At 36.2% G+C, this 16182-nt stretch overlaps 1 protein-coding gene across 6 annotated transcripts in view; it reads right to left on the bottom strand.

Annotated features, from left to right (window-relative positions):
• COL24A1 (collagen type XXIV alpha 1 chain) overlaps nucleotides 1–16182 on the bottom strand; it is a 379894-nt gene that overhangs the window by 119790 nt on the left and 243922 nt on the right. For all 6 annotated transcript variants that reach the window (XR_004274544.1, XR_004274543.1, XM_032296380.1 and 3 more), the window contains 5 exons: nucleotides 4874–4927; nucleotides 3060–3113; nucleotides 2443–2496; nucleotides 1005–1058; nucleotides 738–845 (listed from right to left, as the gene is read on the bottom strand). Coding sequence is in view for 4 of the 6 variants with exons in the window: in XM_032296380.1 (XP_032152271.1) it covers nucleotides 738–845; nucleotides 1005–1058; nucleotides 2443–2496; nucleotides 3060–3113; nucleotides 4874–4927 (324 nt within the window). In the remaining 2 variants the exon portion in view is untranslated. The remainder of the gene's footprint in view (nucleotides 1–737; nucleotides 846–1004; nucleotides 1059–2442; nucleotides 2497–3059; nucleotides 3114–4873; nucleotides 4928–16182) is intronic.

Here is a 16182-nt window from a genome sequence, read left to right as displayed (position 1 = left end):
CCCAGGCTGGAGTGCAGTGGCACGATCCTGGCTCACTACAACCTCTGCCTTCCAGGTTCAAGCAATTCTCCTGCCTCAGCCTCCCAAGTAGCTGGGATTACAGTTGCACACCATGGTGCCTGGCTAATTTTTGTATTTATAGTGAAGCAGGGGTTTCATCATATTGGCCAGGCTGGTCTCAAACTCCTGACCTCAGGTGATCTGCCCGCCTTGGCTTCTCAAAGTGCTAAGATTACAGGTGTGAGCCATCTTGCTAAGCCGCAAATCTCATTATTTATTCACATCTTCCATTTGCCTTGAGGTAAGAGAATTTGTTCAACACAATGTTTAGAATTTCCCTTGAAGTAATACCAAAATTTAGGATCAGATATGATAGCTCATATTATGCTTGCAAAGAATTTCTTGTTTCATCCTTAGGATATTACTCTATAATGTCAGTTATATGAATAAAGATCCAAAATATTTTATAAAACTAAGTTTGAGACAACATAAAAGATTGCTTTATAAATACTTTATGACAAAAGTTCCATGGCTTATGGAAAAAGTATCTTTCCTCTTTGAATCTTAGGAGGGCTGATAACCAGTTCTTGACTTGTCCTTCTCTCAAGCCACAGTTCCACATATACAATTACCCACTGGATATATAAGGAGGTCAGAGTGTGTGTAGGTGTGTGCTTGTGTACACATACAGGCAGTGAATTCACTTAGTATTTGAGAGTGAACACAGCGGTACTTACCGGAAGGCCCATTTGGCCTGATCTACCCAAGGGCCCTATAATTCCTGGTAAGCCCATCTCTCCTTTTTCTCCATTCTCTCCAGGAATTCCCCTTCCTCCTGGAACTCCCTGTAATGCAATAAAAAAATTTTCATAAAGGAATGCAGTAAAATAATTATGCTACACAATAAGCAGGTTTTTGTTTGGCACACAAAAATAATGATGTCTAGTATTTTAAAGATTTTACCAAACATCTATTTTATATATAATGTCAAAAGTATAACTTACCTTTAACCCATCTTTTCCTTGGAGACCTTCTTCTCCAGGAGCTCCTGGCTCACCCTGTTTTGTAGCAGAAACACTATAATTAAATTTTTTTTGGCTATATAATTTATCTTATTTTATTTTTAGCCTGTAGCATGTATGGAAAATAGCAAATTTGTGTTCATTTATTTCCACTACTTTATTTCTAAAGAGAATTTGACAGTATAATGAGCAGGATTTAGCTTGCCTTAGATAGCTCTGAAGGTGATTTCATGATTCAGAGTTTTGTAAATTCAAATATAAAATGATCCCAGAATATTAAAAAATTTTAGATAATTAAAGGTGATATATATCCATTTGGTAGCTCTAGAGTTTTATACAGCTAGGCTTGTGTTTCTGAGTTCAAGAAATGTAAATACTGCATGTCATAAAGTTATGGTACTTTGCTGTATTGAATTTACATAGGTTAATATAACTTGATTCAGTTATGACCACTCTACCAGATTTTTAGAGTTTCCGTATTTTCTCCCTTTCAGTAGAGAGATAAAGATTAACGCTCTGGTACATTAATTAGTTGTTTTTTAGATATGGAACTTGCAGAAATGTAGAGCCATTCTTTATGAAGCTATTAAAGTAAGACTGGCTCTCTTGATACTGAAATTATTTAAAAGTAAATTAATTAGTACTTATTTATAGTTGCTCCATCTTTACTGTCATTGACATTTCTATTATCCTCACCTCCCAATCACCCCATCCCACACACACAAAAAAAGAAAGTAAAAAGGAAAAAGCCAGATACAAAACCTATCTCCCTACTTTGCCTTTTAGTGAACAAATGTCTCTTAAAATTACCTTAGGAAAAAACTCCTTACCACAGCTCAAAATAAAGCCTGTCTATATTAGCATAACTTCTGAAAGCTATCTAATTGCAATAATTTACAATTACGTCCTTGCATCTTGTTAGCTTTGCATGATTATAAGTTTATTTTTCATTTTTTATTTTTCTTATTTTTTATTAAAATGTTTTTTTTTCTCCACCTAACCACTGTGCTAAAAGGTTTGGGTTTTTTAGACCAAATTAAATCCATAAGTTATATTTCAATCTTTTATCTGTCTTCTTAGGTCAGGAACTATCCTGAGAGTTGATCACTGGTATTTATTAATTTCTTCTTAATGCTAACATTAGTGACAATCACTGTGACCTTGCATTTTTGGCAAGGGTTCTACAGAGTATACCTGATTTTGAGAAAAGGAGATACGAGGTTAATTCTAAATGCCACTGAATTAGAATAGGGACAAGGTTTGGCATGCAGCATTTGAAATTATGAAATAAAACCAAACATTTTCTATAATGTATCAGAAAGGTTTATTCTGCTATTTTTTAAAGTACTTAGACAAATAAGTTTTGAGTCTCTGAAAGAAGCGAGTTAGTGTATTAAAAAGGTTTCCAAAGGGCACTCACCCGTAACCCTGGTTCCCCAGTTCCTCCAACACTGCCTGCAGGTCCAGTATCTCCCTGAATAAACAAAGGGAAAGATTAAACTCTTTTCTACTAAGACTGCATGTCTAATTATGGAGGGCATGTGATAAGGCATGGTGCCTGAGCTGTAGAGGATACCTGTCCAAGGCCTGTTAAGAACTGTGCTACACAACAGGAGGTGAGCAGCTGGTGGGCCAGCACTAATGCCTGAGCTCCACCTTCTGTCAGATCAGTGGCAGCATTAGATTCTCATAGAAGCACAAACCCTATTGTGAACTGTGCATTTGAGGGATCTGGGTTAGATCATTCCTTATAAGAATCTAATGCCTGATGATTCGAGGTGGGACAGTTTCATCCCCAAACAATCTCCTGCTCCGCCACTATCTGTGGAAAAACTGTCTTCCATGAAACTGGTCCCTGGTGGCAAATAGGTTGGGGACTGCTGTCATAAGGAATAGAAGTTCCAAAATACTTCTTGTTTTTATCTGGGGGCTCCCACCTGCTTTCAAGTTGGCAAATGTAGGGAATTCAATGATGGCAAATGTTGGGGATTCAATAGTGAAAGTTTAGAGACTCTTCTTTATTTTTTAGAAGGTTACCTTTGCACCTGGCTCGCCTTGCAGACCAGACTCTCCCTCAATGCCTGGAGGTCCCTACAAGAGAATAATTTGACACATTACAAAGGCAATAACAATCTCCTAAGAAGATGGTGGTAACACTGAACTCAAGGGTGAGCTATCTGTGTCCAAAAGGGCATAATTGCTGTCCCTTTATAAACTTCATAGCATAAGAATTGATAGTTTCTGACACCCTTTAATAGTACAAATGTCAAAACAACTTCACTTAAGATTACGAATTTTAAGACCTGTTTTTTCTAATCCTTTCTCTCATTCTTTAAACCTCATCCAAAGGGATTTGTTCTTCTTTTCCCTTTCTGTTGTGCCTTTAGGAATCTACTTCCTTAAACAAATTCATTTTTTCTTATTGGATTCATAAAAAATATGCAAATAAGAGATTAATTTTTTCATATTATAAAACTCTCCCTCTCTCTCTCTCTCTCTCTCTGAGCTTCTTTTCCAGCCTTCTTTCATGGTGGGTTCATTTTTGTTGGGAAGCTTTCAATTTTCTTTACTTTCAGAATATGTAACTTCTTGCAACCTCTGGCTATTTCCAGGCCTAAAGTTCCTACAATTGCTGATGTTACAACTACTTTTGTCTCCTAGAGATATTTACTTTATTTGTGAGCATGCTATGTGTGCCCCCCCTTCCCTTTGGGGAGAAGAGTTTTATTGGCGTCACAGGTGAACAGGTCTGCAGAAATTAGATCATGAAAACCATTACTTATCATGTTAGGAAATTGGCATTTTATCCTAAAGGCCATGAGAGCTCTTGAAACATTTAAAGGAAATGAATGATATAAAAAGATAAACTGGCAGCAAGTAGATGATGGAATATTGGGAGTTGGAGGAGACATGGTATAAGAGTGTGGGGCTAGTGCACCGGCAATAGGGATAAAAAGGAAAGGATAGACTTAAGAGAGAATGGGCAGGGAGAGGCCCATTCAAAATAAAAAGATGGCTGATTAGAGAATATTAGGTAGAAGAAGGAGTCCAGGATGACTCTCAGTTTTGTGTTATTGGGTAAAAGGGATATCTTTCATTGAGATATGAATAAAAAGAGGAAGAACCGTGGGAAAGTAATGAATTTGGTTTAGATATTTTGAATTTTAGATGTCTGTGGGATATCTAGGTGGATATTTAAAAGGATAACAGGAAATCAGTAATTGAATCTGAGGGGAGAGGCATACAATGGAGCTAGCAAGCTGAGAGCTATCAGAGTGATATTGGTAATTGAAGTCACTGTGATATAGGATCACTAAGCCAAGGAAGTAAAAGGGCAACTTCATGTCAAGACTGAGAAAGGCTAATGAGAAGGTGAAGTGGCAAATCAAGAGAGAGCAGTTTCACAGCAGCCAAGGAAGGAAAGAATTTGTTTAATTTATTTAGTGCTAAAGTTATAAAGAATAGAAATAAAATGATTGGATATTTATAACAAATTTGGCTTATAATTCCAAAATATATCCTATATTGGGTAATGTCTCAGTATTCTTCTATACAGGGTATATAACATCCTAGAATGAAAGGCTATCAAGTCAACTTTAAATCAGTGAAGGGAAAGCTCTATCTACTTTCTGTTCTGTCATTTCAATTACGTAATTATTAGAGGAGAACTTCATATGTATAAAATTAGACATATAATAATCATCTCTGCTTTTAATGAAACTTTACGCTTTTTCTGAATATGAAACAGTACTATAGAATTATTCTTCATAAGATATATCTAATTATTAATTTTATCTTAGAGTCTTAAAAAAAAGTAGAGTATTTATGAGGAAGAGCCATAAAAAATTTACCTCAACGCCCATTTCTCCAGGAGGTCCAACATCACCTTGCAGTCCTCGCAGTCCCTATATTAAAATAAAATTTAAGACATGAGAATAAAAATTTACTCTATGTCAGTAAATGTATGCAACTAGATAGGAGTTTTATAACACAGATTTGCATAATACATAATTATATAAATACATAATACATTTATCAAGATATTACTTTACTCTGTATAAACAAAATTATATCTTTAGTTGATTCGTGTGTGTGTGTGTGTGTGTGTGTGTGTGTGTGTGTGTGTGTTTTGAGACAGAGTTTTGCTCTTGTTGCCCAGGCTGGAGTGCAGTGGCACAGTCTCTGCTCACCGCAACCTCTGCCTCCTGAGTTCAAGCGATTCTCCTGCCTCAGCCTCCCAAGTAGCTGGTATCACAGGCACCTGCCACCATGCCCAGCTAGTTTTCATATTTTCAGTAAAGACGAGGTTTCACTATGTTGGCCAGGCTAGTCATGAACTCCTGACCTCAGGTGATCCACGTGCCTCAACTTCCCAAGGTGCTAGGATTACAGGCGTGAGTAATTGCGCCCAGCCTCATGTGTGCTTTTTAAAATAAATTTACTAAGCTATTCTTGTATTAAAAAGAAAAGAGTGGTATTCATTCTTTTATTCTCTAATTTACTCATTCATTCAACATTTATTAAGCACTTTCTAAGTATCATACATTGTGCTAAGCATTTTGACAAGGTATCTTATTTAATTCATGTGATAGTCTTTCATCTACTTAAAATTCTTAGTAAATATGTGACAAACAAAATTGCATCTTAAAGAAGTAAATGTCATTCATCTACTTAAAATTCTTAGTAAATATGTGACAAACAAAATTGCATCTTAAAGAAGTAAATGTGTGATTTTTTTACTGATTCTAGTTTTACCCCTCAAGAATGTCATATAGTTAAAATCATATAGCATGTAACCTTTTCATACTGACTTCTTTAACTTAGCAGTATGCATTTAAGGTTCCTTTATAAATTTTTGTGGTTTGACAGTTCATTTATTTTTTATTGCTGAATAATATTCCACTGTATGGGTATACCACAGTTTGTTTATTCATTTATTCATTGGACACTGTTTTAGTTCACTCAGGATTCTATAACAAAATAGTATGAATTAATAGCTTATAAACAACAGATATTTATTTCCCACAGTTCTGGAGGGCAGAAAGTCCACGACCAAGTTGCTGGGAAGTTCAGTGTCTGGTGAAGGTCCACTTTCTGCTTCATAGATGGCACCTTCTAGTTGTGTCCTCGCTTGTTAGAAGGGGTGAGCTAGCTCTCGGGTGCCTCTTTTATAAAGGCACTAATCCCAATTACCAGGGCACGGCATCCCAAAAATCCTGCCCTGTAATACTATTACCTTGGGGATTGGGATTTCAACATATGAATTTTGGGGAAACATGGTCCAATTATAGCAGACATATTGGTTCACACTGGTTGCTTCAAAGTTTTTGCACGTATAAATAAAGCTGCTATAAACATGCTTGTACAGGTTTTTGTGTGGACATAGGTTTTCAACTCATTTGGGTAAACACGAAGGAGTGTGATCACTGTAGGCCTGGCTTTGTAAAAACCTTTGCAAAAAACTGCCATATTGTCTTCCCAAGTGGCTGCACCATTTTGCACTCCCACCAGCAATGAATGAGAGCTCCTATTGTTCCACCTCCTTGTCAACCTTTGATATTATCAAAGTTACAGGTGGACAGTGGTACATCATCATTGTTTTAATTTGCAATTCACTAATGTCATATGATGTTGAGCATAGTTTTACATGGTTCTATCCTATTTCTATATCTTCTTTGGTGTGGTGTCTGTTCACATCTTTTGTCAACATTTTAATTTTTTTTAAGAAAATTGTTGACTTAAAAATTTTTTTTCTATATTTTGGATACAAGTCTTTTATCAGATGCACGCTTTACAAATATTTTCTTCCAGTCTGTGGACTATCTTTTCATTCTCTTAATGGCGTCTTTTCAATGCAGATTTTAAAAAAAGCATTAATGAAGTCCAACTTATCAACTTTTTGTTTCACAGGTTGTGCTTTTGGTGATGTAGCTAAATACTTATCATAAAAATTCATCAATAAATCTCAGGTCACATAGATTTTCTTCTATGTTTATATTTTAGGAGTTTTATGGTTTTGTTTTTTATAATTAAGTCTAGGATTCATTTTCAGGTTGTGTGTGTGTGTGTGTGTGTGTGTGTGTGTGTGTGTGTAAGGTGTAAGATCTACATCTAGATTCATGTTTTGCATGTTGATATCTATTTGTTTCAGCATAATTTGTTGAAAAGACTATCAATTGTATTGCCTTTGCTCCTTTGCCAGAGATCACTTGACTTTGTGACTATATATTGTGTACACTGTGTAGAACAAAGAGTGTATCTGTGTTCTATTTCTAGGCTCACCATTCTGTTCCAGTGATCTACAGTTGACACTTAAAACAACATAAGGGTTACAGTGCCAACCTCCTGCACAGTTAAAAATATGAGTACAACTTTTGACTCCCCCAAAATTAACCACTTATAGCCTACTGTTGACTGGACATCTTACTAATAACATAAGCAGTTGTTTAACACATATTTTATATGTTATATGTATTATATAGTATAGTCTTAAAATAAATCTTAAAGTAAGTTAGAATAAAGAATACTATATTCTTAAATGGAAGTAGGGCATCATCAAGGTCTTCATCCTTATTGTCTCCAGGCTGAGTAGGCTGAGGAGGAGGAAGACGAGGTGGGGTTGGTCTTGCTGTCTCAGAGGTAGTACAGGTGAAAGAAAATCCACAAATAAGAAGACCTTTGCAGTTCAAACCTGTATTGTTTAAGGGTCAATTGTACTTGTCTATTCTTTTGCCAATATTATACTGTCTTGATTACTGTAGTTTTACAGTAAATCTTGAAGTCAGTGTCTGTTCTCCAACTTTGTTCTTTGATATTGCATTGGTTATTCTGGGTCTTTTGGCTTTCCATATAAACTTTAGAATCTGTTCATTTCTACAACATAACTTGCTTGGATTTTGATGAGCATTTCACCGATTTGATAGATCAATTGGTGAAGAACTAATATGTTAACAATGTTGATCTTCCTAGCCATGTACATGAAATATCCTTCCATTTATACAGATCTTTAATTTCTTTGATCAAAGTTTTCCTCATATAGGTCTTGTTTATATTTTGTTAGACTTATACCTATTTCTTTCTTTCCTTTTTGGTGTTAATGTAAATGGGATTGTGTTTTTCATTTTAAATTCCAATTATCCATTGCTGGTAATATAGAAAAGCAATTGACTTGTATATATTAACTTATACCCTGTTATGCTACAATCTCATTATAACTGCTTATTACTTCTGGGAGTTTAAAAAATCAGTTCTTGAAGATTTTTTTACACAGACAGCTATGCCATCTACAAAGAAAGATTTATTTCTTCTTTCCCAATTTGTATACTTTTTATTTTTTTTTCTTATTGCGCAAGCTAGGACTTCCAGTACAATGCTGAATAGGAGTTAAAATTGAAAAAAGGAGGAACGTGTTTTCCTATTCTCTTGTTCTTAATGGAAAAGTATCTAGTTTTCTCATCAGTAAGTACAGTGCTGGCTATAAGGTTTTTAGAAAAATATGTTTTTCAAAAAGCTGAGGAAGTTCCCCTTTATTCCAAGTTTGAGAGTCTTTTATCATAAATGGGTGCTGGATTTTGTCAAATGATTTTTCTGCATCTTTTCATATCGTATTTTCTTATTTAGCCTATTGAGGTGATGGATTATGTTAATTGACCTTCTAATGGTTAAACCACCAGCCTTGTATACCTGAAAAAAATTCCACTTGGTTATAATTCCATTTATACATTGTTTGATTAAATTTGCTAATATTTTGTTGAGGATTTTACGTCTATGTTCATGAATGATATCGGTCTACAGTTTTCCTTCCTTGTGATGTGTTTGCCTGGTTTTGTTATTATGTATAAATCACCTTCCTATAGATAGCAGACATAGTATGGGGAATCTCTCCGGAAGGCATTGTTTTTACTTAAACAAAATCAAACCCCCACCACACTCCTCCATTGACCAATACTCTTTCACATGTAATTTCTAAAACTGTAACCCCAAGACCCTTTCACATGTAATATCAGGCTGTAAACCCAAGACCCTTTCACATGTAATTTCTAAGGCTGTAAACACAAAACCTTTTCACGTGTAATATCTAGACTTGTAAGCCTATATAAAGGCAGAGCTTCTCTTTGTTAGAGGAGCTTGGCTGTTAGACAAACATGTTGCCTTGCTCCCGGCCAAAATAAATAACCTCTTCCTTCCTAGTCCGGTGTCCGAGAGGTCTGTTTCTTGCAGTCGCTCCTGCTTCACTTAGACCATTGACATTTAAGTGACTATGATATAGTTGAGTTAGTATATACCATAGTTGTTAGTTTTCGTTTGTTGTCTTTGTTCTTTATTGCTGCTGCTTCTTTGGTCTTCTTCTGTTTATTTTTTTGGCTTCCAATTTCATTTTATTTTAATTAATTAATTTTGAGATGGAGTCTCACTCTGTCACCCAGGCTAGAGTGTAGTGGCATATATTGGCTCACTGCAAATTCTGTCTCCTGGGTTCAAGTGATTCTCCTACTTCAGCCTGCTGAGTAGCTGGGACTACAGGTGCATCCCAACACATCCACCTAATTTTTGTATTTTTGGTAGAGATGGGGTTTTACCATGTTGTCCAGGCTGGTCTCGAGCTCCTGACCACAAGCGATCCACCTGCCTCAGCCTCCCAAATTACTAGGATTATAGGCATGAGCCACTGTGCCTGGCCTGGCCTCTTATTTTAATTAAGCATTTTATATGATTTAATTTTCCTTCCTGGCTTAGTATATAAACTATACTACTTTTAAAACTTTTTAAAGTGGACACTATAGAGTTTGCAATACATATTTACAGTTAACCCAGGTCCATTTTCTTCCTTTTTAAAAAAACCCTACAGCACCTGGTATTCCTAGGTCATCTCCAATCCCAGTACTAACCAGTCCTGACCCTGTTTAGGGTCATCCAAGATCAGACAAGATTGAGGACATTCAGGGTGCTATGGTCATTGATCAAGTCCATTTTAGAATAACACTATACTACTTCATGAGTAGTGCTAGTACTTTATAACAATTCCTCCCCCTGGTTCCTTGTAACACTTGACTTATCCATGAGATGTAATACCAAATATACTGGTGCTATTAATATTTTGTACAAATTATCTGTTAGATCAATTAAGAATTATAAAAATATTTTATTTTACTTTCATTTATTCCTTCTCTAACACTCTTCTTTCCTAGATGAGTTTCTTACCTATGTCACTTTTCTTCTCTCTGAAGAACTTCTTTAACACTTCTTGATGGTTGCTAGTAATAAACTCCTTAAATTTTTGTTTGAGAAAAACTTTCTCTTTCACTTTGAAATTCCCAGTTTGATAATTCTAAAATGTCTGCTATCTTTGAGTTTGTTTCTGCTTATTTGTCCTGCAGACTGTTTTTGCCTTTTAGCTTGCCTTATAACTTTTTTTGAAAGCCAGACATGATGTAAATGTAAATAAAGCCAAGGTGAATAGGCCTTTAATGTGATATTTTGTTATCTGGCTGGGGGTTAGGCTGTGTTTACTGGTTGTTGTAGTTGCGGTGCCTGAGGCTAAAATGTCCTCTAATGTCACTGTTTTTGACTCCCCTGTTTTCTTTAACCTTTCAAGGGACTCTTTAAATGGGTTGGTAGCACAGTTCCTTTAGCTATAATCTGTTAGTGCAGAGTAGCCCCACTGATCTGATTGTAAGTTATGAGTGTATCAGGAACATTCTACAGTTCTATGATTTGGTCTCAGTCTTTTAGTGAGTCTGAGTTAGACACTTCCCTTCTCCCATGTCAAAGGCTAGAGAGGGCTGGAGTGGAATATTTCTCTTCCTTTAACTAAAGGCTAGAGGGAGGTGAAATTAGGTTTTCCTTTCGCAAAGGTCAGTTGGTCTTTGGTAAAACACCAGTTTACTCTGTGATAAATAATTTCCCTGGAGGGCAAGCACTGTTAGGAGATCAGAGAATTCTAGGTATGTTTCAAAATCATACTATCTCTCTCCCTCTGCTGGAAGCAGGAGGTATTTTTCTCTGACTTTAAAGTGAGAACCTGTTAGGGCTCCTGGAGGAAGTAAAACTCAGAAACATGTAGGGGCCTCCCAAAGACTGGGCCTTTTCTGAGTTTTTTTTAACACTCAAGCTGGTCTACACTGAGTCTCTAGTAACTTGCTAATTACAGCTTAAAGTGTCCCTACTGTCCAGATGTGGGCTATGTGTTCACCTGTCTGTCTCTCCATTTTGGGGGCAGTAGTCTGTCTTGTGACCTTAATTCTCTGACAGATTTAAGAAGAGTTGTTGATTTTCAGTGTGTTCATCTTTTTTCTTGTAGTGAGGATGGGAGTGATGACTTCCAAGCTCCATACATTTCAGACCAGAAAACACTTCATTATTTACTTATTTATTCTGTCACCCAGACTGGAGTGCAGTGGCATGATCTCTGCTTACTGCAACCTCCACCTCCCAGGTTCAAGTAATTCTCCTGTCTCAGACTCTTGAATAGCTGGGATTACAGGCATGAGACACTACACCCAGCTAATTTTTGTATTTCTTTTTTTAGTAGAGACCAGTTTCACCACGTTGGCCCAGCTGGTCTCAAACTCCTGATCTCATGTGATCCACCAGTCATGGTCTCCCAAAGTGCTGGATTTACAGGTGTGAGCCACCAGACCCAGCCCAGAAAACACTTTACTGTTGTTAACCTAAATAACAAAGAGAAAGAGGCTCTCTAAAAGAAATAAGGTAGTTATTTTAAAATAGATCATTGCAATGGGGATATGCATGCCCTAGTAAGCTATGTACATATTCAGGGAGATAAAGGAAGCCAATGGTTTTTAAAGGAAAAATGAGAAGGATTATATAATTGTTTTGAAATGATTATCCTTGGATATAAATATGAAAAACAATAGTGACACCAGTCCAAGGCTGGACAGGCAGTTGCTGGGTAGATGTCTTTTCAGAAGTATTTTTTGTATATAGGTGTAAATGTCCTTTGTGCAAGGTTGCGGTTTTGTAATTTTTTTGGGATAGTTTGTGTTATCAGGCATCTAAGAATGAGAATTCTCTCTTTATGGCCTTCAGCTCTATTTGTCAGGCTTTTCTTTTATTTTCTTAACATCAGTGACTCCATTTTGATTCTGACAACTTTCACACTATTATTTTTTCAGTCTTTTTTGGGGGGGGAGACCGGATTCAGCTACAAGCCAAATTGTGTTTCACACACCATAATTTTTTTTGGTTTTTGAGACGGAGTCTTGCTCTGTTACCCAGGCTGGAGTGCAGTGGTCTCGGCTCACTGCAGCCTTTGCCTCCCAGGTTCAAGCAATTCTCCTGCCTCAGTCTCTTGAGTAACTGGGACTACACGTGTGCACCACCACACCTGGCTATTTTTTTATTTTTATTTTTAGTAGAGGTGCGGTTTCACTATATTGGCAAGCCTGGTCCTGAACTCATGACTTCAAGTGATCTATCTGCCTCAGCCTCCCAAGGTGCTGGGATTACACGCATGAGCCACCATACCCATCCTCCATACAATGTTTTTTTTTTTTTATATTATACTTTAAGTTCTGGGGTACATGTGCAGATGATGCAGGATCATTACATAAGTATACACATGCCATGGTGGTTTGCTAAATCCATCCCCACATCACCTACATTAGGTATTTCTCCTTTTATCCCTCCCGAATCCCCCCACCCCCTGATATCCCTCCCCTTTTCCCCCCCACCCTCCAACAGGCCCCAGTGTGTGATATTCACCTCCCTGTATCCATGTGTTCTTATTGTTCAACAACCACCTATGAGTGAGAACATATGGTGTTTGGTTTTCTGGTCTTGTGTCAAGTTTGCTGAGAATGATGGTTTCCAGGTTCATCCATGTCCCTGCAAAGGACATGAACTCATCCACTTTTATGGCTGCATAGTACTTCATGGTGTATATGTGCCACATTTTCTTTATCCAGTCTATCATTGATGGGCATCTGGGTTGTTTCCAAGTCTTTGCTATTGTAAACAGTGCTGCACTGAACATACGTGTGCATGTGTCTTATAATAGAATGATTTATAATCCTTTGGATATATACCCAGTAATGGGATTACTGGGTCAAATTGTATTTCTACTTATAGATCCTTGAGGAATTACTACATGTGTCTTCCACAATAGTTGAACTAATTTACACTCCTACCAACAGTGTAATAGCATTCCTATTTCTCTGCATCCCCTCCAGCATCTGTTGTCTCCAGATTTTTTAATGATTGCCATTCTAATCACATGATCCACCAGACCTGGTGTAAGATGGTATCTCGATGTGGATTTGATTTGCATTTCTCTAATGATCAGTGATGATGAACATTTTTTCCTATGATTGTTGGTTGCATACATCTCTTCTTTTGAGAAGTGTCTGTTCATAAACTTTGCCCACTTTTTGATGTTTTTTTTTTTTTTTCTTGTAAATCTGTTTTAGTTCTTTATAGATTCTGGATATTAGCCCTTCAACTTCAAACTATACTATGAGACGACAGTAATCAAAACAGCATGGTACTGGTACCAAAACAGAGATATAGACCAATGAAACAGAACAGAGGCCTCGGAAGTAATGCCACACATCTACAGCCATCTGATCTTTGACAAACCAGACAAAAACAAGCAGTAAGGAAAGGATTCCCTGTTTAATAAACGGTGTTGGGAAAACTGGCTAGCCATATGCAGAAAGCTGAAACTGGTTCCTTTCCTTATACCTTATACAAAAATTATTTCCAGCTGGATTAAAGTTTTAAACATAAGACCTAACACCATAAAAACCCTAGAAGAAAATCTAGGCAATACCATTCAAGACATAGGCATAGGTAAGGACTTCATGACTAAAACACTACAAGCAATAGCAACAAAAGCCAAAATAGATAAATGGGATCTAATTAAACTTAAGAACTTCATACTATGATTTTTAAAGAATCAAAAATGGTTGTTGAATTTTAGATGACTTGTTTTTGTATTTCTCATTATATCTGTGATATATTAATAGATTTCTTAATAATAACTAACTTTTCCTTGATTGTAATCTTCCTTTTACTTCACTGAGGTGGGTAATTCTTTATATCTGTGATAAAATTTTTCTTAATTTTTTGTTTAGATTTTTACAATTATTTGTCAGTGAAATTCATCTTTAGCTCTATTTTGGCTGCTCTCTTTGACTTTGTTATTGTCAAAATTCTACTCAGATGCTAATATAGGGTACTCTTATCTTTTGTCTCTAAGACTGTTGCCACTTTGTTTACCTTTAAAAGTTATCTAATGGGAAAGTGAGTGAAGTTTTATTATACACATTTAGTTAACATGAGAATCTTATCATTTTTTGAGGTAAGTGGAAATGACTTCTGGAATCTAAGAAAGAGTAGCTAGAAAATAATATTTTTAAATTTACAGGGGACATTATAAAGCAAGCTAATGAAGAATTAATTTTAGAGTATAGCACTCCCCTCGTTGCTTCTTTAAAGGCAGTTTTCAGTACTTAGAGATATTAACAGTATTCAGTTCAGGAGATTTTTTTTCAAATTGTTTTCTGAAATGGAAGAATAAATGAACAAAATAATAAAAGAAAGAAAGAATAAACAAATGCCACCATTCTCCTCTTACTGAGGGTGATTGGGTACAGTTGTGCAGGTTGTACACAACATAAACCAAGTGACATTATTTGTTATCAGGTTTGCATTGATTAGACATTTTCTTTTTGTACATATGTGATTAAAATGTACATCTGGGGTCAGCAAACTTTTTTCTTTCCCAAAGGGCCAGACAGTAAGTATTTTAGACTTGTGGATCATGCAGTCTCTGTCAAAACTTTTTAACTTCCTGTAATCCCAGCACTTTGGGAGGCCAAGGCGGGTGGATCACGAGTTCAAGAGATCGAGACCATCCTGGTCAACATGGTGAAACCCCGCCTCTACTAAAAATACAAAAAAATTAGCTGGGCATGGTGGCGCGTGCCTGTAATCCCAGCTACTCGGGAGGCTGAGGCAGGAGAATTGCCTGAACCCAGGAGGCGGAGGTTGCGGTGAGCCGAGATCGCGCCATTGCACTCCAGCCTGGGTAACAAGAAAGAAAAAAAAAACAAAAAAAACTTTTTAACTTTGCTATTGTAATATAAGGGAATGGTTATGGCTGTGTTTCAATAAAACTTGATTTACAGAAGCATAACTGGACTGAGGGCTGTAGCTTGCCTATCCTACCTTATGCCTACATACTTCTAAGGGGATCTAATATTATCATGAAGATTTTAAGATGGGTTATGGTTATGGCTGAAACACCTATCTGATTTTCCTCTTATTCTCTTAGTTTCTTGTGCAGTTTCATCCTTTTCTGCCAGTATTTTGTAAATGTTGTAGTTCTTCAAGCCTCAGCCTTACATCTTTTTCTTTTCTGTCTTCTATACTCTTCCTACAGGCAATGAATCCAATGTTTTCTAACTTCAGTCATTTCGTCTGCTCTGAATCCAACTGCCAACTTCATGTTTCTCAAAGACACTTCAAATTCAACATAGTTAAACTGATTTTATAATCTTCCATTCTCAAGCCTACTTTTCTGTGTTTTTTTTTTCCTGTTTCAGTGAATAGCATCATCAACTCTTTAATAAGCTGGAAATTTAAGAATTGTACGTCACATACAGAATCTTTTTCTCCTATTGATATTATCTCCTTTTGAATCATTCTGTTCACTTCTTTTCTCTAATCATAAAAAAGGTAGTGCTGTTTCTTATCTGGATTATTACAATAGCCAACCATTCTTGGCTTCTTCCATTTTGTGATTCGACTGATATTTACAAAATAGATATCAGATAACAAATTAAATAATCTGATAATAAAGCTAGCCCCAGCCTTTTAACAACATTCTTTGCTCTAAGGATGAAAATAAAAATTGTTGACAATAGCCCTCATAAAGTTGTGTGTGTGTTGTCACCTGCCTCCTTTCTATTCCCACCTTGTGCTTACATATATATATAAACACACACACACACACACACACACACATATATATGTACAATCCACTTTCCTGGTATAATGTCTGACATATATATCAGACACTATATATATATCACCTGATATATATATATATATATATCACCTGATATATATATATATATATATCACCTGATATATATATATATATATATATCACCTGATATATATATATATATATATA

The sequence above is a fragment of the Sapajus apella genome, unplaced genomic scaffold, assembly GCF_009761245.1.
Source record: "Sapajus apella isolate SASKATOON/1434 unplaced genomic scaffold, GSC_monkey_1.0 scaffold36, whole genome shotgun sequence".
In the NCBI taxonomy this organism is placed as follows: domain Eukaryota; kingdom Metazoa; phylum Chordata; class Mammalia; order Primates; family Cebidae; genus Sapajus; species Sapajus apella.
Note: the sequence above shows the minus strand (reverse complement) of the source record. Positions and strands in the feature narration are given on the sequence as shown.